General features: G+C 42.0%; 1 protein-coding gene across 2 annotated transcripts in view; it reads left to right on the top strand.

Moving 5' to 3' along the window:
• plxnb1b (plexin b1b) overlaps positions 1-24911 on the top strand; it is a 161873-nt gene that overhangs the window by 41404 nt on the left and 95558 nt on the right. For both annotated transcript variants that reach the window (XR_011915228.1, XM_072383024.1), the window contains exons 2-3: positions 11559-11646; positions 12644-13814. Coding sequence is in view for 1 of the 2 variants with exons in the window: in XM_072383024.1 (XP_072239125.1) it covers positions 12654-13814 (1161 nt within the window). In the remaining variant the exon portion in view is untranslated. The remainder of the gene's footprint in view (positions 1-11558; positions 11647-12643; positions 13815-24911) is intronic.

Genomic DNA, 24911 nt, shown 5'->3' with positions numbered 1-24911 from the left:
TTGATGATTAAGAAACAGGAGGTTAAAACAATTATCTTGTCTGAGTGATAATTAAGAGGTAAATAGTTTAAAACAATTAGCGTGTCTGGGTGATACAAATGGTTAATGTGGATTGGAGGGTCTGTCAGTCCTGAGACATACATTTTACCATCACAAAGACTCCACAGTATTATAGACGTTGTGACTTTGATTAAGACCTACCGATGCCTTCAGCTAAAAGTTGCCTCTTAAAGTAAAAACACATTTATATGGAAAATATATATCTTTTTTGGTATACGGAGGAATTCATGGGTAGTTCAATGACTGCAAGTTGCCCAGGTCCTCTGAACTGCAAAACAAGCTCTAATTATCATCCCTCCACCACTGTGCTTGACAGCTTGTATGAGGTGCTTTTGCTGATGTTCTGCGTTTGATTTTCGACAAATGTGGCATAGTACATTATGGCCAACCATCTCCATGTCTCGTTTGTCCAAAAGATATTTTCCTTGAAGTGCTGTGGTTTGTTTATATCTATTTTGCAAATGTCAACCATGCAGTCATGTTCTTTTTAGAGAAAAAATGTTTTCTCATGGCAACCCTCCCAAACAAGCCATGCTTGAGCAGTCTTTTTCTAATTTCATTCTTTAGAACTTGTTAGCCCGATTCTTTCATTGGAAGCCCAAGAACAAGCTGGAGAAATCTTTTATTAAACAAAGTATTTATTATATATTGCAGCGCTGGACTCGGAGTGACAGAGCTCCCGCAGGAAATCCGTCAGGGCGAGCCTCGATATCCGGAAGCATTCCATATTTATATCCAGCTTTACCTCACAGAAGTTGTATTCACACTTGTCAAAGTATAATTGGCCAGTTATTAGTGGCATGAGCAGGCCAACCACTGTCCTCGTTGTGTTCTTTGGATGTGATAAACAATGTGTGTGTGTGTGTGTGTGTGTGTGTGTGTGAGTGCTGTTTTAGGCGTGGATCTAATGTACCAGACCTATCTACTCTAATAGAGATGTTTTGTCTGACCCAGTTGTTTATGTCCTTCTAAGGTCTTGGACCATTTAAGGTCATCTATTGTGCAGTATGAGCAGAGTGGAAAAGTACCAGCTAGGAACATAGGTTATTTAGGAAAATACAGAATATAAATACATAATGTCTAAGAACAAAGCCAATTGTAACAAACTGAAGCATGAGTTTAAACATTTAATATGCTGAGGCTTTGGTATTTTTTGCAGATTCTATAAACATTTCACTCTGACCTGGGTAAACTTGTGAGGATGCCCATTCCTGAAAAGATTGTCAGTTGTTTTTCCAATTCTGAGTAATCTTTCTTACTGTAAAATGATGGACTTTACCTTGTTTGAAAATAGACTTATAATCAATGTTCCCTCTAATTTTGCATGTGCCTGAGCATACACACAAACTCCCTAAGGAACTCCTTGGACCAGTGTGAGCAACATCACACATGCACACTGTGGCCACGCCAGTATCACACCTGTCCAAAACTTGACATCATAATAAGTTACATGGCTTATCAAAAGAATCAAATTAAAGCAGTAATCTACATTAGTTTACTTTTAATATAAATGATTTGTCCCACTTACAACCAATTAGATAAAAATCTTGTTTTTCAACAACTGTGTGACCAACATAACCATTCTCTGCAAGTACAGTCCATGCTTGGAGTAAAATGGAGTGATTGCCTGCACAATATCATGAGCAGTGCATGCTGTTTGCTGGATCTTGTTTTTCGTCAGCTGTGTATCCCAGGGTGATACTACTTTTTACATACTACTTTTTAACTTTGGCTTGGTGAGTGGGTGTGCCACTGCCTCTTTGTTTCGCCATAATAAGGGGTTAGCACTAGCAGCATTTGCCTGTCTTAACATTGCCGTAGTGTTAGCTATACGCTAACCTGCAAAATAGCAGCATGTACACATAGAGCGCTGTTAACATAGCTGTTAGTGACACTGATTGGTTGTGTTGTGTACAGTCACGTCACCAGACACTTTTTACCGGGGCACATGCCCCTGTAAAAATACCCATTTCCTTCAGACTACGCTACGACTGATGTGCCAAGGAATAATAACATAGGCACGCTTTTCCCTAATTCAACCACGTAACCTACTTTAGCCAATGCTGCATAGGTCTACCAAAGAGTGAAGTTAGTTGTATTCACAGGCATTGAGTGCGTCTGTGCATGTAGTGCGGGAAATCAGAGTTGGAAGGCAAGATACTGCAGCCCACACGTCGTATTTATGAGCGGATAGTGGCCCACACAATTTTGTCAATCGAAGCGTAGTAGGCTATATGAACCACTACACATTGATGGATTTCCATCATCGTGGTCATGGACATAAGGAAATTCTTACAGAGGTGAGTCAGGGACAGAGAAGCAACAAGGAGAACTGAGAATGAAGAGGAGGGAGGTAAGAGATTTGTTTTCTCTGTTGTAGCTGTGAGAGATCTAAAAGGCTACTCAATCAGGGGATTAACTTATCAGAACATATCAGTTACTCTTCATTTAAGATTCTGACTTTTTATTTTGCAATATTTCCTCTTATAGAAGTATTTATTGACTGTGCTACAATAAGATTAAAAAATGTTCAGTACTTGGACTGAAGTATTTTTCATTATTTTGTATCTGTTGAAAATTTTAATAGTGCGCATAGTACTGTGCATTTTAGTAATATTGCCTCTTGTAAAAGGCTTACTTGATTATGTTTGATGTGCTACAGAAGGAGGAAAAGCTAAATGGCCGAACTCAAAAGTGTTTTTATTTGCTTAGATAGCTGTGAAACCTGTTGAGGTTCATGCAAATTTGAATAAATGTTGTTATGTTTGTTTGTTATGTTTATGCATTTGGAAGACACTTTTATCCAAAGCGACTTACACTGGTAAGTGTATAGGGTAAGGGGGTCTTGCCTGAGGACCCCTACTGGAAGCAGTACCTTTTATGCAGGTGATTTGAACCCACATGAAAGGTGGCAATCTTACCACTACACTATCCAGTGTCCAAATGTTCTTATACATCCAGTACAGGCTCATTTTCTATATACAGTCAGGCAGTGTTGGTGGTGGTGCTGGGTGCCTAGCAACGTCCCTGGTTGCCTTCTTAATTCCTATGGAAAAAGTACAGATGGATAGACACTCCTTCTGCATTTTGGAATAGTTTTTGTTGAAATGATAATCACATGGTGTAATATGATGTTGTGTTTTTCATTGGAGTTTGTATTTTCATAATTCTAAGATGAGGAGGAATGGCTGACTAGGGAGGTCAACAGGAATGTGCTTAGATCACAGTTTCTCTGTGGATGGTTGGGAGACTTGTTCAGTACAAGCAGAGTAAGCTAGAACATTTTTAAAATACTGAGTGACAACAAGTAGGTTGTTATATTTTTAAATAAATACAGAATATACAGAAAGTACAAATTTGGTGCCCTGCTATTAAAGAAGCACACAGATCTCATAAATCCTAAGTTTTATCATCTTTATTCTTTTTGGGAAACTGATTTTATGTTTTAATGTATAGAGAACATGACTTGCAAGAGTGATTATATTTTGCCAAACAGATTGTTACAGAATTGTTGTTTAAATAAACTTTCATTCAAATGCAACTATGTTAGTGCTAGATTCCTTATTTTTCTTGGTTATCAACCTGTGTATTGTAGTATTTTACTCACAGCTGAAAGAATGCCATAGGCTCTCGGTTAGTTCTTAGTTAAAACCGTTGGGTGACTGGAAGCACTTTGGCTTTTCAATTTTGATTGGATGATAATCTCCTTGTTTTAGAAAAAATGTTTTAGGGGCCAATTTAATTTTTACTTCACTCTAGATTCCCATGCAGCCTGGCTAAAAGAACTCCAGCAGTGCTTGTGAATGTGTTTCACAGCCTCTGTATGTTATGTTAGGCGTGTTGCCTTCATAAAACATTTGTGTCTGGAAAAGTTGTATTAGCTGCATGAATCACAATCTAGCTCTTTGTGCACTGTTGTATTTTACACACATAGCATTCAGAGAGGACCAGAGAAGCAGTTACACTAGTGTTTCTCAATTCCGGTCGTTGTGACCCACTGCCCTGCATGTTTTCGATGTTTCCCTCCTCCACCACACCTGATTCAAATGAATGGCTCCTTATCAGGCCACTGCAGAGCTTGATGACGAGCTCTGCATTGGCCTGGCCCCGGGTCATGAGGATTGGAATTGAGAAACACTGGTCTAGACTGACTACAAGTTGTACTCCCAATCAAGCTTACAGCCAATCATAACAAGTTGTGATGTACTTCCATTAATGCTTACAGCAAATCATATTGTGTGACGTACAGCCATTCACAATGTACTCTCATTCAAGCGTACAGCCAATCATATTGTGTGATGTCATCAGCAGACGAAGGACCCCGAGTCTGGCAGCCGAGCCCATCTGGTACCTGGAATGATAATTCAATTGTGGGCACATCTTAATGAAGTCAAAGTCATAGATGCCTGCTGGGCAAGCCTGAATGTTCAGGACACACACATTGTTCTATTCATGCTAGAATTTATGTTAGAGTTGCATTAATCAGGCTACAGTCCTGTTCCCAGTCAGTGCGGTTACATGCGGGCAATTGGATCGGATTAATGGCTAAATTACGATAAGATTGAGTTATTCAGCTCATGTAACAAGCTTAATCCGACAAGAAATAGAATCGGATCAGGTTACTTGCAATCGAATTAAGACCCCGAGATAACTCGATCCGAGCGTTCTGCGTATGCTCGAGATTTTTTCCCGCGATCGTCAACCAGAAGTCGAAGGGGACGATATTACTGTTGTTGTCATAAAAAAACAAACAATGCTATGGAGAATGCGCCGTTGTGCATCGCGTTTGTGCCATAACCAGCTCATCACAAATGAGGGATGTAATCATGATTATACCAAAGTTCATATAAGTTGATCTAATTTAGTTTTTGTATGAAGTCTAGTATCAGGCAATCTATTGTGGTTATAAACAATAAATGCTAAAAGACACTTTTTCCATCTATTTTTTTTCAATTTGTATTAACAGTCCCAATGACATGTCAGTAATGATAAATATAAGCACATATTTTAGTCACACTGACAGATGCGAAAATAGGTGATTTTTAAATTTTTTTATAGCAGTCTAAAGAATTATTCCTTTTAATGAATTGCACAAAAAAAGCAATAGTTTAAAGTAACCCCCAAGGTGTACCTAGAAAGTGCATTTTGCCACTGATATGCTCTGAGAGAATCCTCTCTCTTTTTGGAGAACCTGTTGTCCCTCATGTGAAATGTTATGTAGTACTAATGGCTTACACAGCTAATATATCACCACTGTAACTGTAGTAGTGTGGAGAAGCCACAGGAGGAGGGTGTTAACTGCCAGTGTTTGTGTACTGAACACCATTGGCTGTCACAGCTACCAAAGTATCCTGTTTACTGTAAAAGCTATGTCTGATTGCACATGCCAGTGTTCATTCAAGGCCTCTCCAAGTTTAGCTATTTCTGTGTGTGTAAACTTTTTTTTTCCTTTTTTTCTTACATCTCATCATAGGCTTGTATTTGTGCTTCGAGTAATTTTGCTAACAAAAAAACTCCTTCCCCTTTCCTCCCCCTTGTCAGCAAATGAGTTGGGGTTGAATGGGGTATTATGGGTAGATGCTGTAATTAATGGCTGCCTTATCATCCTCCACAAAAAACAAAGAGTGAACTCAGGCTACGTTCACACTGCAGGTCTTAATGCACAATTCCGATTTACTGCTGAAATCCAATGTTTTGTTTGGCTGTTCACATTACCTCTTTAAATGTGGCCTGTCTACATATTGCTGTGTGAACAGTTCACGTTCCTAAAGTGACCGGCATGCACAGTTGATCATTGATGACATCATGCCCATAGACCACGCCACAATGGTATTTACTGAAGCGACCGTGGCAACGGCAATGGGCACTGCAGGACTGTATGGCTTAATGTTAAAAATCAGGTCTCTCAAATCTCACGAGGCACGTGCATTTCAACAAGTTCTCACGCTCACAGCCACACAAGGTATTTCTCACGCTGAAAAAAAAGTACAATATAAATGTAAAGACAAAAAAATCGAGTGGCAGGCAATACTCCTTAGTTTCATGAAGGAAAGAAGGAGAGCAGAGCGCTGCAGACAAAGGAGACAACATCTAAGTTTAACTTATTAAACATGCGCCTGTTGTGTCCGTGTCGTATGAGTAAACATTTCAGACAAGGGGCGTAGCTACCAACCAGCAAACACCTATGTCATATGCGTTCCTATGGAACCCACAAAAGACCCTGCCTCGGAGAAGGAAATAAAATGGAAGGAGAAGGAGCTAAAACAATCCTACAGTTATAGGAACTGAGGGCTGTGGTCCCTAGTTTCTGTATGTCCGAATGTGAAAAAACGGTTATAGGTTATAGGAACTGCAAAAGGACTATTGATGGCTCTATGCGGAGCAATAATCGCATCATCTGCACAGAGAAGTATTTGGATGCGGCGTCGGAGCCAGGAGTGGTGGGATCGGGATGTGACTGGTTACTGTGATGGTAAGTTTTATGTCTCAGGACTGACAGACCCTCCAATCCACATTAACCATTTGTATCACCCAGACACGCTAATTGTTTTAAATCATTTACTTCTTAATTAACACTCAGACAAGATAATTGTTTTAACAGGTATAAATGCTCTGTATTTCTTTTGTTTGTATCTTTTCATACCATTGCCGCTGAATGGTGTGGACTGATCTTTTTCCTTGCAACGAAGAATAAAAACTTAGCCGGCCGGCAGAAAAAGTAAGTTTCTCTATTTCATTGCTCATCAGGTATTAGGAAGGAAGCGATTGAAAACTTCCATAACATTACCCAGAGCAGGAATTCTTCCAGAACTTTAGGAATAACTTTCATCACATTTGTCAGCACCTCTCCCTGAGACTTTCAAGAGGAGACACGTCGTTCAGGAGATCCATCTCCTTGAGAAAGCAAGTGGGAGTGGGGCTATATTGGGTAGCAACGGGGAGGGGGGGTTACTGCACCTTGGCCAACATATTTGGCATTGCAAAGTCCTCCGTTTGCGCTATTGTGCATGACTTCTGCAAAGCTGTGCACCAGGTCCTCATGCCTGACTATATTAAACTACCCCAGGGAGACGATCTCCAGGAGGTGCTGTGAGGCTTCAGGCAGAGGTGGGGTTTGCCCCAGTGTGCTGGGGTGATCGATGGGAGCAGTGCAGTGGGGATGAGACTGATTTCAAAGTCAAGAAGTCTGAAGGGTGTGGTCGTGGCGGGCCAGCAAAAATCGTGTTATGGCGTTTGTGGGTTAAAAGCGATATCATCATCGCAAGGTCATGAAACTTGGCACACATATCCACGCTGACAACCTCTTACGTATGTAAAGAATATTGTGTGTGGCTGGAGGAAAATGGTTCTGTAGCGCCATTACAAATTTTCTAAATACCCCTGCCACTGGGCTTAGTTTTGCGTAGGCTGGCGAAATTTGGAACACGCTTTTGTTATGCCCAGGCGCAAAAAAGCCTCTGACATCAGGCGTAGGAAGTCGGCCAATTTGAATTGAACATGCAAATTATAACCGTTTTGCCTTTTTCCATGCTTCGCATCTGATCGAACTCCTCCTACAGATTTAATGCTACTGGCTTCAACCTTGGTCAGATTACTCTTCTGCCATGGGGGATTAAAAGTTAGGAGAATCTGTTCCAAAGTCTGAAGGGTGTGGCCATGGCAGACCCTCAAACTTTGAGGACTTGCTACTGCTCACCACAAAACACAAAGTCACTAATAACTTTTGAATACATTGTCCAATTTTTGCCAAACTTCATAGGCTGCACTTGGGCTCCACCGAGAATTCATACATATGCCAGAAATTACATGTGCTTATAGTGCCTGAATCTTATAGCGCATCGGATGGAGTCCAACGCCTACCCCGACGTGCGCAGGGGTTAAAACTACCGGCTTCAAACTTGGTCAGGTTACTCTTAAGCCATGGGGGATTAAAAGTTAGGAGAACCTTTTCCGAAGTCTGAAGGGTGTGTCCGTGGGGGAGGCGAAGATCGTGTTATGTCGTTTGTGGGTTAATAGCAATATCATCATCTCAAGGTCATTGAACTTGGCACACATGTCCACGCTGAGACCTCATACGTATGTAAAGAATATCGTGTGTGGCCGGAGCAAAATAGCTCTGTAGCGACCCCTCCAAATGTTCTAAATACCCCGCCCTTTGGGCTTAGTTTTGCGAAGGCTGGGGAAATTCGGTACACGCCTTCGAGACAAAAAATTATCTTGGCGTCATGGCGCCAGGTCCACAGGAAGTCAGCCATTTTGAGTTGAACATGCAAATTGGTGCCGTTTTGCCTGTTTCCACATATGATTGAACTCCTCCTACAGATGTAATGCTTGGTCAGGTTACTCTTCAGCCATGGGGGATTAAAATTTGTGATCAAATTTTCCAAAGTCTAAAGGGTGTGTCCTTGGCCATGCGCCTAAGATCGTGTGATGGCGTTTGTGGGTTGAAAGCCATACCATCATCGCAAGGTCATGAATCTTGGCACACACGTCCACGCTGACCACCTCGTACGTATGTGAAGAATAGTGTATGGCCGGAGCTAAATGTCTCAGTGGCGCCCCTTACGAATTTTTTAAAAACCCTGCTGATGATGTCTTCATATACATGGAATTCTCACAGCCTGCTCCACACTTGGCGGAATGCTGTGCTGTGCGATGCGCGTCGGCCGGCGTCCAACACCTACCCCGATGTGCACACGTACTTTGGCCTGATCAACGCTGCTTGCAGCTTTAATTATTCTTGACACCATGATGAATTCTTGACATTCATGTTTCATGAATGATCACCTGTTTCTGTTTAAAGAGAATGAACACTTTTAGTAATTGTTGACTTGAAAAAGTCTACATACCTAATTGGATCCAAATCCCTGATAACCTTTCTCAATTTTTCCTCATTTGCTTATGAATTTATGTATTTATGAATTCTTCATTTAGATTTTGTTTCTGGTAAGCAGTTATTGCCCATATGTATGAAAGCCGTGTTTAATTTAACCCATTGTACCACCAACTTGTATCATTACTAGGATAAGTTTATCTGCCTAAACCAGTTAATGGAAACATGCACAATGTCAATTTTTTATTCAGTGACGTACATGTGACATACATACCACCAATCACCACCTGAAAGCAATATAAGATGACATTTAAATTCTATAGTATAAGAATCTGCATATGGACAATAAACTGTAACTTGAATGTTTTATTAAAAAAAGTTTGAAATTAGATTCTGTCAGGAAGGGTTGGTTGCTTTAGAGAGCTTGGTGTGATGAAGGTAGGACCCGGATGCAGATGTTTTAAAAAAAAAAAAAAAAAAAGTAAAACTTGACTATGAGTAGGACAAGGATAAACCTGATATGACCAAATCTGACATGACATGAGTATTGATGACGGTGAGGCTCTGGCAGTGTGCATGGGGGAACCTGGAAACTAGATATTGAGAGTGATTAGTGATGGAGTGCAGCTGAGGAGAAAAGCACAGGTGAGGTGAGTGAACCTAATGGCAGGGCAAGAGAAACTAAGGAAAATACGGCAAAACTAATGACTAAACCAGGAACTTAAAACATAACAATACTAACAGAGATGTAAGATTCTTTATGAGTGCAACGCAATAAGTTATTAGCAAAATGGGCAATTTTGAAGAATACATACTGATACTGTATCAGTATATAGTTGATGAAAAATCAACCATCTAACCCTAATACAGGATATTGGAAACAACAAATCAAGCTTTGTAACTCTCTTAGTGTGGCAGGGAAAGAGGTGTGTGTATTTGTGTGTGCACGGGGGGGCTGCCTGCTGAGTGGGATGAATAGTGTCTTTTCAGACTTTCTCTATCTCTTATACATAAGTTTACAGCAGATCTGCTTCAACTTGAAAGACATAATCTTCGCTCCGTGCTAGTGATGGAATTTTAAGAGGCAAAAACATGGTCCTACAATCTCTCGGCACTTGGGTTTCATAAACGCATATCTACATGTTAGAATGTTTTGCCTCAACTTGGGGGTAGTCTCAGAAATATGTGTAACAGTCTATGTGTTTGTCCTTGTGCTTTACACAGTGTGAGCTGCTGCCCAGTTCACACTGCACTCGACCCCCTTGGCCCCTCCCAGGTGTGGTGAGCCTGTTGGAAGGGGAACCCACGTGTTCTTTTCAGGCTGTGCCCGACTGGGCCCCATGGGTATAGGCCCGGCCACGAGTTGCTCGCTGCCGTGCTCCACCACTGGGCCTGGCTCCAGGGGGTGGCCCCAGTGACCCACATCCGAGCAAGGGAAAAACGTGTTCCAAACATCTTTTTCTTCATCGGGGGTCTTTATGAGCAAGTAAACTTTCACCTACGCAGGATTCAACCTACGTGTAGTCCCTTGGGCAATACATGTTGAATTGTAATCAAATCCATCTGCATTGATTAAATATCTGTATACAAGCAAAGATGGGCGCTAAGGAGGAATAGATGTACATATGAAGTACTTTTATATAATGTGCAGGATATACCCTATTTTTAATGAAGAAGAATTTAGGGTAATTTAACCACCATAACTGAACAACTTTTTTGGGTTAACATGAATCTTTATTTCTTACAAGCTACTTATCTCCAAGGCAATGCTTTTTGGGTAGGACCTCTAATATCAAGGCCATTGAGTAATAGAATAAAGTAATACAAATAATTCGTCTAACAATTTAAATTTTCTGTTTACAACAATTGCAGAAATGCCAACACTCCTATCTGAAACCAATAGATTTTTCCCATTGTGTCCTCCCAGTGTGGGAGGATTGTTTAATGGGAGAGAGTTTGGGGCTCTAAAAGTCCCTCTTAAATTGACCCTGCTTGAATTGGCCTGTGCCAAAATGGACATACTTTGGCATAGATCTGACAGTGATTTCAATGGTAATGAACCTCTCCTTTCCCAGTAGTAAAAAAAAAATCCTTCAAACATTTGGCTTTTGAATGTGGAGGGAAAGTGTTTTATGTGCATTCTGTTCTGCATCGAATAAAGAATAATCGGCACAGGCTCCTATTATTATCATTCAAGGCAACACGAAATCAAGACACACTCTAATTTTCACTGAGGGTGCTATGCTTAGCACTGCAAGAGTGGGCACTGCTCACATTTTCTTGAGAAAAAAAATGTTTACCAGAGATCAGATTGATTGTTCAGATGATACAATGTCATGATGTCCCATCATGTTGTCCCTAGATTACACGCTTGTCCCCATGGATGAAGAAGTAGTCACTCTTAGGATAAACACACTACTACTGGCAATTGGAAAATATTTATTTTTAAAAAAAACATTTAAACACCTTATTTTTTATGTAAGAAATTACTGCATTGATGTAGAAATATATGCTTGAGGTCAGTCTTTGTTGCAAACTCATAGACTTATGAGCCATTGTCATGTCTGTCATATGTCTGTCTGTCTATTTGATTGTAAATCATAAAGGCTGTCCATGAATATTGATTTAGAACACTGATTCATCTTCTCTTTGTTTTGTACTGCAGGTTTTATTCAGGAAGATGCGTTTATAAACCTGAGGTGCTGAGAGGTCAAGAGGTGACATACTCTCTAAAGCCCCACTGGAAACAAATGGTGAGAAGCCAGTTTGCCCGATAGTTTACTATAATCAAGGAGACATTGCGTTGCTGCTTCAATGATTGAATGTTATCATTAAACTGTGTTTGGTAATAATCACAAAAAATAGAGATTACTCATTTATTTATCCACTCATGTTTGTTTATGATTTAAATTGGGCATAAACAAACTTTGACATAAACGAATTTGGCATATGAATTTGTTCATTAGACAAATCTGTCTAATGAACAAATTTATACCCATATGCGGTATGGGTCAAAAGCACTAGCTAATGCCATTTTTTAGGACCGCAGATGAAATGGCGAGTAGTTCTTCAAGAGGGCCTCCAGGAATCCTTGAAATTGATATAAACTTGGACTCCTTTTCTCATTTATCCATCCATCCATTATTTTCCGTTTATCCGAGGTTGGGTTGGGGATGTAACAGGTCCAGGAGGGAAACCTAGACATCCCTCTTTCCAGCGACATTCTCTTTCTCATCCTGGGGGCTGGTGTCAGCCTTATAATGTCCTTGTTTACACTAGTAGCCAAATCAGAAATAATCTTGATATAGAAAGGGTAAGCTGATGTTAATGAGACTTCCAGACAAATGGTGTAGTCAGTCTCTGCTATCTCCTTCTCAATGATACAGGTATAGAATTATCTTTTTTTTGTTTGGAGACTAACATGTATTCTTCCATGCCTCTCAGCCAAGTTGCATTATGAGGTGATTGCCCAATCAAACACTTACTCAAATAACAGAGCATGTAGGGGAGTGACCCCAGTGTTAGATAATTGGTTGCGATAGTAATGTCAACAATTCTCATACAGATTAACTGAGTAAAAGGTTAGGTTCTCACATATTGCCCCATTTTTAGATGATTCCATGTTTTTATGAATGATGTTCCTTGGCCATCGGCGTTTGTACTAGTATTCTAGAGGATCAACCTTTGACAAACCTTTTGCTGTGAATGTAGACATCCTCTTTTAAATTTTGAATTGTTTTCTTTCCTCAGCTCTTCTGCCATGCTTCCAGGGATGGTGTGTCATCTTTCAGTGTTAATGGTCCAAACACTGCTGTCTGTCCTGCTTTTAGCAGCTGATTGGACCTGTATTGCATCATGTAGCAGTGTTGATCAAGGATCAAACTTATCCCCCTCTAATCCTTATCCTACCTTTATACGGAACAACACAATATTTGAGCATCTTGCTCTGCATCCTGATCCCAGTGTCGGCTGGGTCTATGTTGGAGCACAAGATCATTTGTTCCAGTTAGATCAGTTCCTCCAACCCAAGTTCCAGGATAAGACTGGACCTGTTATTGACAGCAGAGAGTGCTTGCCCCCTGTAACGGAGAGCAACTGCCCTCAGGCAAGGGAAACCAGCAACCACAACAAGCTTCTGATTGTTGATCCTTTTTCTATGGAACTTATTACCTGCGGCACCGTTAACCAAGGAATTTGCCAGAAGCGTAGTCTGGATTCAGTGGATACAGTACTTTTTTCCACAGAAAGGCCAGTGGATACTCAATACGTTGCAGCTAACCACCCAAACGTTAGTACCATTGGGCTTGTGGTTCGCTCTCATCCAGACAGGCAGCCAGTATTGTTTGTGGGACGGGGTTTCACCAGCAGCCATCCACCTATTTCCACACGAAACCTTGTCCAGGAGCCCATCTTTTCCTATGAAGATACTGCCAAGTTGGCAGTTGCTGGCCGTCTTTCAGAATATGACCACCATTTTGTAGCCTCATTTGTCCACCGCCACCATGTGTACTTCCTCTTCTATAGGCGGGACCTGAAGTCACAGTCGCGGGAATACCGAACTTACATCTCACGTGTATGTTTGGATGACCAGGCCTATTACTCCTATGTGGAAGTACCTTTGATTTGTCATTCCAGGGCAGGTAAAATATATAACCTTCTGCAAGCTGTCCAACTTGGGCTTTCTAAGGATGGTGTCAAGAGTCAAGGTTCAGAGATTCTTTTTGGGGTCTTCTCCACACATTTGGCTTCCTCAACTAGGCCTAGTGAAGACTCTGCTCTTTGTGTATTTAAACTTGAAGATGTGGACCAGAGGATTAACTCCACTAGAGACCTGTGCTATACACAGATGGGGAGAGAGGTAGGAGTAGAAGCAGCCTACATCGAATACGAAGTCAAATCCAACTGTGCCAACCTTCCAGAGGTGAGATCAACAAAGTGAATTGATTGTCTCTTTGATGACATGCTTCTATAGGGTTGACTTTTAAGAAAAAAATGTGAATAAATAAGCTTAAAAGTACAAGATTTTTCAAAGGGCTTTGTACGGTGGCCCAGAAGGGTAAATACAATACAAAAGCCGCAACACAACAAAAAAAAATCTGCAACACAAATGCAAAACTCCACAACACAGTTACAAAGTTATTAATGTCTGTGTGTGCTCTATGTACATGAACAATGTAGGTCACTTTGTTGTATTTATGTAAGGGATAATAGACAACATTAATAAACATTATCTTGCATCAGTGTTTCACTTACTTCTCAAACTTCCTGGACACCTCTCCACTTTGTCTGTCCGTCAGCTAGGACCCAAACGCTGCTCACTTCTGTTGTAACGTAACTTCCACTGTGTCTTTTGTGTGGTGTTGCAGCTTTTGTATTTGTGTTGTTAGTTTTACATTTGTGTTGCCTCTTTTGTATTGCGTTGATCCTACTGGGCCATCGTAGCTTTGCTTTTATTCTTGATTTTAACTTAGTGATGTACTAGGCTCAGCTCTTACCAGAACGCATATATTTCTCTGTGGATGTTTTTATTTCACTGTTGAATGTATACTGTAAGGTAATATCAACAATCAAGCAGAAAAATATGTCTCTTGTAATCTTGAAAATAGGTCAATAAGAATGGGCCTCATTCATCAACAGTTCTACTTACGCACTTTTTTTTAATTGATTGACTTTGATTTTTTTAAAGATTGTAGCATTTCTGATTCAGAAAACTATCTTACATACACTCAGTGCTCAGCAAATTTGAATGCTGACAAGATTGAACAAAATAAGCGTTGGTGTTTTCTTGTGTTGTGCACTTAAATATAATACAGTAATACATACAGTAAATAATTCTTTTAAAACACCTTTTGGTAATTTACAAAGCATTTTGTTATGTCAAAATAAATCAAGTTCACCAACACTTTAATTTATATTAAGTTAGTGGTTCCACTCTTTTTATACATCAAAGTGGCCTTTCTCCATCACAGGCCTGCTGACAAAATGTATTTTTTTATTTTTCCCACAATATTTTATTAGGATTTTTGCAAGTGAAATATATAATCACACACATAAAGTCAGTCATAACAACCTCAAACAAAACATTGCACCTCTATTTAAACTAGATAATCCTTACATCATGAAGACATTATGTACAGTTTAAAAACCCTCATGCATGCAAATTGCATGGTTTACACCCTTCATTCTTCTTCTTCAGGTGGTTTGTTTAAATGATTAAAATGTACTAAATGAAAGGCATCCAAATATTCTCAAACACGTCTTTTCGATTTCCGTATATAATGTATTTTGCACACTATAAGGCTTACCTGATTATAAAGCGCACCCTCACTTATGGGATCCATTTCTGTACTTAACCCATACATAAGGCGTACATATTGCATAATGTTCTCTGGTTGGTTTATCGCTGCCAGCACACGTAGTGTATGTACTATGTCCCTGTGTCAGCGGGAAATGGTCCGACGGTCAAGGACAACATCGTTTTTACACTTATAAACTTATAAACTGCACATTGGTCTGCATCACCCATCTCAGACTGAAGAACAGGCACTCACTGGGACATGAACAAAAGCATTAATGATGACACGATTCAATCGCTAAGTATGAGCTCCATACAATCTCCTCCCCATTCAGAGTGAATGGCTGGGATCCACCTAACCCTGGATTCACACCGAACACAAAGCGAGCGACGAAAGTGGCCAGTTGCCATTCATTTCCAATGTACGAGAGGCGACAAGAGGCGCCTATTTCCACAATAGTGCAATGCATTTTTTGGCAGTAAGCAAGACATGGTCTATAAAGATCTTTTTACTTTTGTTAAAGTTTTTCAAAGTATAAGCCCAACAAAAACAGTTTAGGGTTCAAATGAGGACATTGTTTTATTTGATCAAATAAAATTTCGAAGCTGAAGGTATTTGAAAAAATGTGTTCTATTAAGACTAAGTTTGATCCTCAGCTCATCAAAAGACAAGCAAGCAAGCAATCAAAAAAAGGCACAGGACAACACATCAACTGCGTAGCGAGCATGCTACTGGGCTAATGAATGTGTGTGTGTGTGTGTGTGTGTGTGTGCACGGACATGCAATACACATGTATAACGGTATAGGGCCATAGTCCACAGCCTCCCCCATCAATCAGAAGCAGTCAGAGAGGGCCCCAAGACGGCCACCAACAGTCTGACAGAGCGGAGAACCCGGGAATCCCACCACAGGGACAACCATGCATCCACCAAGGGGTCTGGAGAGGAAGCCCCAGGACAACCATAGGGCAGAGGCCCTCTGGGAACCAGGGGCTACAGCCCACCGCCCCTGCCAGGCCCCTGCCACCCAGACAAGGGCCGTGTGCTGGAGCCGGGCCCCAAGAGCCCACGATTCCTTGTAGCAATATAATATGCACAATATCAAGTCCATTTGTTTGTGCATGTGGGTGAAGAGCGTCCTGGTGCTTACGAGGAAGTAATACTGCCTCACCAATATTCCATCCCAGATGTAGAGCTGTTTCCACTCCAATATGTTTTTGTGGCTGGGCTATGTGGTGAAACTGTTACTCATGGAGGGCACTTCCCACGGGCCTCCATCCATGCTCTGATAGGGGCGATGTGTGGGTCAGCTAACTGGGCCTGATGCAGATCTACTAACAACCAGCCACAGAACAGCTCAGTTTCAGTCTCATTAGTCCTAGACAGATAGATTTTCTCTGAGGAGCTTAGCCTGTCAGTGCTGGCAGGTGGAGCTTCATCTAGCCCCACTCGACTCACCGCTGCAGAATCAGAGTGTCTCTCTACCCCCACTGGACTCTGCACCACCTGGTTGACATCAGAGTCCAACTCACACTGCACGGCCTGATGACTGAAGGTTGCAGGATGGGGAAGGCGGCTTGGCAGCTTACATAGACAGGATTGGTGGCAAGTTCTCCTGGAGAGGCTGTCCGCGTTGCTGCGCAGCTGACCCAGGCAGTAGATGATCTCGTAGTGGTACTCGCCAAGTTTCTCGAACCACCCAGCAAACTGTTGTTCAGGCTTTTTCATCCTTGTTAACCACCAAAGACTGCTGTGGTCTATATAAAGAACAAAGGGCTGCCAGAGGAGGTACTGCCGAAAGTGTGACATGAACTCCACCACAGCTAGCAGCTCCCGCCTTGTAGTGCAATACTTCCCTGCCCTGCTGCTGTATTTGGTAGAGGACGGCACCGATGCACATGTCACTTGCATCAGTGTCCAATATCATATCACCCTGGTCAAGCGGGTTGGCTTGATGGAGCCTGTCAAAGCCCAGTCGGTTTAACACATCTGGCACATCCCTGCCCAGCACAATGATGTTGTCCAGAAATACCAGGCAAGTCTCCCAATGCATGGCAGCCAAAACACAATCCATCAGTCGCTGTAATGTTGCCGGAGCATTACACAGTCCAAAGGGCATAACATTCCACTTGAACAGTCCATTTGTGGTGCGGAAAGCAGCTGCCTTACATGCTCTGGGGGTCAGTCCGACTTGCCAGTAGCCAGACGAAACATCCAGCATACTGAACCTCTTGGCAATAGAGAGCGTCTCGAATATGTCTTGGATGCGCGGTAGTGGATACGCGTCCTTAATAGTACAGTCATTCAGGGCCCTATAATTCAGGCGCAGGCGATATGTTCCGCCGTTTTTGCGTACCATAACAATAGGCGATGTCCAGCTGTGGCTGCTGCAGGCCAGACCCACCTTCAGGCCCTGTTAAATCTGTTGGTCAGCACTCTGTTGTTTATCCCATGCCATCCTGTGTGGCGGCTGCTTGACTGGAGCACCTGGTCGGATTATGATGTTATGCTGCATGAGGCTGGTGTGGCCAAGATCATTGGGGCCTGTGGAGAATACACTGCCATAGGTGGACAGTTGCTGTTCTAGTTGATGTTGTTCCTCAGCATTAAGTTCAGTAGAACTCTGGGCATAGAGTTCCTGCAGGTGCTGCGGGACATGGGGGAACTTCTGACAGTCTGTGCAAGTTTAGCTGGGTTTGCTGAGGGCAGGACTTTAACAGGCATAAGGACCCCAGCAACGGCCCCCTTTTTGATGGTTACAGCTGTGTTCCTGGGATTGAAGATATGGAGGGGCACAACTTTAACAGGCTGAGCTTCCACCACTGTACGGGCCACCAGCACCTTGTGTTTCTCAACAAAGCCTTTGGTGGGGCTTAGTAACACCTCCCCTTTGACCGGTCTCCTAAAGTGGGTATTGACTGGTACCACATACTACTCTCGGGCTTCCAGCAACACAGTCAGCGCAACTCTCACTCCCAGTGTCCTCGGTTTGCTTTGCAAACAGCACTATACAATGGTTTCCCAAATCAAGGTGGGCATGGTGTAGCGTAACTTGATAAATAATAAGGATTTACAAGAAGTTCTCACTATCTACATAAACCTTATTTAACCTTGTATACATGGGCACCACCTTCAAAACAGGAAAAAGACAGAATCTTTCGATTTTTGTATGTTAAAAAAATGTAAAAATGACTAACCACTCTCAAATTGCTACCTTGGTGAATTCTTTTGGTTTGACCGACTTTACGTAAACAAAACATACAACACAACCGATTGATTTTATATATGTATACTATTCATTAAAATGATATAACCAAAAACATGAACCATAAAGACAAACAGAAAGAAGATGTGTTGAATATCAATTCAAATCAATTCAATTCAATTCCATTTTATTTATATAGCGCCAAATTACAACAATTGTCATCTCCAGGCATTTAAATAATATAGTCCAATTCAAGCCAATTGGAATTCAATTCATTGTAATCATAATCCAATTAATTCATATAGAGCCAATTCAAAAAATAATATCCTAGCAAAGGAAACCAACAGATTGCACCGAAACTTGTCTTCAGTCCAGTCTCCTGTCCTGAGCCTGAGGGACTGCGGAAAGGAACGACTCCCTTTTAACAGGAAGAAACCTCTGGCAGAACCAGACTCAGGAAGGGTGGCCATCCGCCTCGACCAGCTGGGGTTTGAGAAGACAGAAAAGAGGGAAGAGGGGGGGGGGAACACCATAACGCCATTCAAAGGATATCTGTTGGAACAGGGAAACACAAGTTAATAACCACAATGATGTCACATGTACATAAAATCAATTGAGAAATTAAACAGGGGAAAAATAGAGCAAAGTGAGGAAAGGTCCCCCAGCAGTCTAAGCCTATAGCAGTTTAACTATAAGCTTTATAAAAAAGTAAAGTTGTAAGCCTAATCTTAAAAGTGGAAAGAGTGTCTGCTTCCCAGACATTTACTGGCAGCTTATTCCACAAAAGAGGGGCCTGATAACTGAAGGCTCTTCCTCCCATTCTACTTTTAGAAACTCTGGGAACAACAAGTAAACCTGCAGTTTGGGAGCAAAGTGCTCTGTTAGGAAAATATCTTACAATGAGATCTTTAAGATATGATGGAGCTTGGTCATTAAGAGCTTTATATGTGAGGAGAAGAATCTTAAATTCTATTCTTAATTTAACAGGGAGCCAATGAAGAGAAGCTAAAACTGGAGAAACATGATCTCTCCTGTTATTTCTCATCAGAACTCTGGCTGCAGCATTTTGGATCAGCTGGAGGCTTTTCAGAGAATATGTGGGACAGCCCAATAATAAGGAATTACAGTAGTCCAATCTTGAAGTAACAAATGCATGAACTAGTTTCTCTGCATCACCCTGAGACCGGATGTTTCTGATTTTGGCAATATTACGAAGGTGAAAGAAGGCAGTCCTAGAAACCAGTTTTATATGTGCGTCAAATGATAAATTCTGGTCAAAAATAACTCCAAGGTTCCTCACTGTTGAACTAGAAGCCAAGGAAATACTATCTAGAGTAACTATATAACTAGACAATTTCTCCCTGAATGATAAATGGACTTGTACTTGTATAGCGCTTTTCTAGTCTAACTGACCACTCAAAGCGCTTCTAACACTACATGCCACATTCACCCACACGCACGTCTTAAGTATACCACACATAACTATGTGCTTTCTAATCACACAAATTAGAAATTCACACAAATTCAAATTCATTAAAATTCATACCCCGATGGAAATGGATGGAACCCCGATGGGTTCAGTGTCTGTACAGTCTCTGTTCTGTTGCTGTAAGCTATAGATACTTTGGCATATATGTCATCTCTCAAAACATGAAGGGCCTCACCCACTTGGCAGACACGCTGTTTCAGTTCAATAGCCCTTGCAGTTTCCATTTCCTCCACCAAGCAGCAATAATCCCACCGTGAAGACCAAGTGTTCCTGTGAATGTTGGCCCCTGCCACTCCCACCAGGCAGAAATTTAACTATAACAGCATTGTCCTCTCCGATCAATAATTTGCCTTTGCACAGCTCTCGAACCTGTGTAGGAACCTGAGTCGTACTGACCAGGACGTAAGGTAGGGACTCTCTCTCTGTGATCATAATCATCCTCACTCTCAGATGAAGGTTGATATGTGCAGGGCGGCTGCCAAGGATGTGACTTGGGCTGGGCTCATTTAGTGGAAGGGCCCTTTAATTGTGCAGTTTCTTCTGGTGGGTTATAGCTGGGTGTGTGCATTATGGCAGCAGAATTGTAATCTGAATACATTTTATGCCAAACAGATTTGCTTTGCCAAGGAAAGCTTTATGAATGTAAAGCTCCCCTTGATGTCCATCAACTGCTTATTTATTTATTTTTGTTACAACCTTTAACATGTAATAGTACCGAACCAGACTGGGGGACAGGGAAAGAGGAAGAGCAAAGAAGAAGAAAAAGAACAAAAATGTAAAAACTGTCAAAAAAAAAACAGAAGACAATCCACAGCCTCTGTGGGGAATCCAGCCTGAGTGCCACCAGGAGCACCTGAAAGCAGACAAGCAGAGAAAAAACAAACACACAAACAAAAACAAACACAAGTAGTGGCAATCACATACAACACAACTGTGGATATTGATGACCTCAAACCACAGGATATCACATCAACTGCTTAGCGAGCATGCTTTTGGGCTAAAGAATGTCTGTGTGTGTGCGCATAAACATGCAATACACATGTCAAAGGTCCTACATGATAACCGTGCTTAGTTATGAGTGTATAAGTGTACAGGGCCACAATCCACAGCCCCTCCCCCAGCAATCAGAAGCAGGCAGAGAGGGCCACAAGACCCAGGCCACCAGCAGCCCCCACGGAGCACAGAACCCAGGAAGCCCACCGCAGTCATGCATCCACCCAGAAGACTGCAGAGGAAGCCCCCGGACACCCCCATAAGCATAGGGAAGAGGCCCCCTGGGAACCAGGGCAAACGACCTACCCACCCCGCCCGGCCCCAGCCTGTTAAATTAACAGACATGGGCTGTGCACCGGACCCAGGCCCTAGGAGCCCGAACGCCCCCAAACTCCCCGGCAGAGGCCCCACCCAATAACCGAGAGGGCCAGGCGCCCCAGACAGCCACAGTGGGCCAGCACATGCCCCAGTGCCTCTGGCCAAGTGCCCTGGGAGTCAAGACGTGCCCACAGGTGGGTCAAGTCGCGAGCAGCAGGGAGAGGTAACGCCCCGCCCCCCTCGGGAACAGCACAAGCAGGCCGGAGGACAGCAAGTCCCAGACCCAGGCTCAGTCATCACCACACACACTTGCACATCACATATAGCCGCACATGTCCCCCCTCCCTAAATTCCGCTGGGGTGCGGCGCAGCGGGCATACCAGGGGGCCAGCAGCCACCACAGACCCCGAACCAGCAGAACAACTCATCCTCCTGGCCCCTCCCGCCCCGGCAGCAACCAGGCAACAGGGGTGTGGGAAGACCCCTCCCCTCACCATTCTGGCTCTTCAATATTTTCTAATAGTGAGCGATTAAAATTGAGGGGCAGCCAACCTTGTAGAACTGAAAGCGCGGCCCTCTGGGCAGCCTACATACCCAAACAGCCTCGCCCACCAGATACCACTCAGTGCTACCACCCATAAGATCTAATGAGTGTGTGTGTGTCTGATAAGTAGTGATGTCTAAGGTCTAATTAAAATGGGGGCGGGGAACTGCTGAGTGCAGCAAAGTGGACCACCTACGTGGCCCCATCCACTACACCCCACAGAACACACACGCCCCCAAAACCCTACGTGTGTGAGTGTGTGCTGTGTGCAGGAGCCAGAAGGGAGAGGGGTATGGGCTATAGACTGGGGGGGAGAAGCTCCCCCAGAGAGGGCAGCCAGAGACTGGCTGCAATAGGCACCCCCGTTACCTGGGACCCACAACAGGGCAGGAGGGCCTGATGTCCACCAGGTCCAGGGCCTGCAGCGACCATATTCAGGGAGATACTGTGCATCCAGAAGGCACAAACCCACCCACCCCAACCCAGAGGACCTTAACAAATAAAGAAAAGAGAGAAAAAAACAAAACAAACCAAGCAGTCACACCAGTCGCAGCGGCCTGCCCCCAACAGGGGAAAAGCACCGCCCCAGCCCACCGTTCACATGTTAAGTGTTTCTTAAAAAAAAAATGCTGCTTGCAAGAATAAAAGTGATATGGTATTGTTTTGTGACTATTAAGAATTTTTATCTCCTGTGTTAACATTTTTTTTTTTATCATTTTATTTATTATTACTGTCTGTGACTGTGAAAGTTTCGATTGGTCAAATTTGGTGCCATGCTTTTGAAGCTATACATGACCATCATCTTGTAGCAGTATAACTTCTCCGTAAAAGAGTATTACAATTTGATACAGTAAGATGAAATGCTGTGGAGGATCAATTGAATTAGATATCCTAAGACAAAATCTTTGACTCTAGATCATGTATTTGTGCACTGATTGTTAATAAGATGTAATTGATATATTTGCAAAGACACTGTGGGCTAGTTTGGCATTCTTAAACTCCTTGTATTTGGTTGGTCGGTGGCGTAGTGGGTTAAGCATGCGCCCCATATACAGAGGCTACAGTCCTTACTGTCGGTCCGATCCAAGTCCCCTACTGCATGTCGTTCCCCTTCTCTCTGCCCTGTTTCCTGTCTCTCTCCACTATCCTATCGATAAAGTCATATTGACTTTATCGATAGGATAAAGAAAGAAAAAAAACAACAACTTTGTATTGTCACTGTCTACATGTAAGTGTAGGTTGAGTAATTTCATATCATTGCTGGTCAGGGAGGGATCAAATAAAGAAATTAGCCTTACTTAATGTTATGGGTTTGGCGGTAATGTTTGATAAGTCAAAGTTTTTAAGGAGTGGATAAGAGATTAAGGGACATACATACAAAGTTATGTAACATAATTGAATATGGAAATAGTGGGGCTGGAAACTAAAGGATAAGTTATCCATTCACACAATGTGTTCAGATTATAAATAAAAGGTAAACCATGCAGAGAGAGAAGCAATGTTGGCAGATCTAGAACTTAGATTTGCAGTGATATTAACATGTTAAATCTTGACTAAATCCCTGCATGTAAACAACACTCCTGTCAAGGGCCTCAGACTCAGGACACAGATGCAGGGTCAGTTCAAAAATGTTTATTAAATATAAACAATAAGGCATGTTGAGGATCTCCCGACCGAGCAAAAGAAAAGGCTGTGAAACACCTAAGCACTCTCCTCAGTAAATATGGCTGAGGACTAGTGCAGCTATGAAAGTTATAAAACAAATCTCTCCAACTCAGGTGGAAAACAGAAAAGCTATGAACGATAACGAAATAAACTCTCACGCTCTCCTACTGAGGCGGATTTAAACAAAAGATGCTCTTAAAAAACAGAGGCGCTATGAAACTTAAACAATTAACTTGAAGGCACACCTCTAACGGCAGCACAAAGATCTTTCAAGAACAAAACTCAAAATCACTCCACTAGAGGAGGAACTATGAAACATTAACTTTAACGAACGCAAAGCTCCGCTAACGGAGAGGACTATGAAAGGTTACAACAAAAACACTCCAAAATCGAAGGAACAAAACAAGGCTGTGAAACTTACTGTGATTATATAAATGAACTATGGCTATGGAAAACTTATGAACAATACGCTCAGCAGGAGAGTCGCTTGACTCAAGGAAACTATGGCTGTGAAATCTATGTTTCAAGAGGCGAGTCGTGAAGCTCAAGAGACAACACACTGGCACAGGACACAGGGAGATGCAGACTATTTGAACACATGAGGGACCAAGGGGAACAGGTGGAAACGCTCTGGGAATCAGGGAAGACAATCAGACGCTTGACACGGGAGGAAAGGCAAGACACCTGAAACGAGAGGGGAAAGTTAGTTAATTTCAAAATAAAGCAGGAAATGACGAGACAAGACATGAAGAAAACCTAAATCGTGACAACTCCTGTCTTTACCAGAACAGTCCATCTGCACCATAGATGTACTCTCGTGTATTGTTTCAGCCATTAGGAACAGGATGTTTTGTGAGTGACCAAAATGCAACTTGAGCACTGCTTCTCTGTTATTTTACTCCTTTATGATTATCACTGTCCTTGGTATTTATGGCAAAAAGTATGTCAAGACCATGTTCCCAGAGTAGATTTCATATGTTTTCGTTGTCATAATGTAGTTTGGACATATTTTTTGCATGAGGTCACCTCTGCTTGTTTTACATATTTTATTCACTCCCCATGTTTTTCTTAATGCTTACTGAGGATTATTTCTTTAGCTATGTTTTACTGTTGGTTTTACTGGACTTACTGTGTAGTATGAAAATAGCTAAATATTTTCACCTTACTGAAGTTTGATTCTATTTATTTAATTGATTCACTGATTTAAGTTCATTAGCCTTTGTGTGCAGACAATCTTTTTTTGCTTTGATTTCTAAACCAAAGCCATATAAATTTTCCATTGACAACTCCATATTTGCCAATATGCAGTTCAGCAAAATAAGAGAAAATAAGCTTTTAAGAGGCTGAGCATCAGGTTAATTGTTTCCTAATGTTAAAATAATCAGTAATGAACCAATCACCCTGATTTTCTAAAAATTTCTTGTGCATGTATGACAAGTTACTGGAGGGGCTTGAGTTGGAAACAAAACAAGTAATCCTGTTACATTTGATTTTAATGTATGTCATATA

The sequence above is a fragment of the Leuresthes tenuis genome, unplaced genomic scaffold, assembly GCF_036924035.1.
Source record: "Leuresthes tenuis unplaced genomic scaffold, fLeuTen1.0.hap1 SCAF_3, whole genome shotgun sequence".
Lineage (NCBI taxonomy): Eukaryota > Metazoa > Chordata > Actinopteri > Atheriniformes > Atherinopsidae > Leuresthes > Leuresthes tenuis.
Note: the sequence above shows the minus strand (reverse complement) of the source record. Positions and strands in the feature narration are given on the sequence as shown.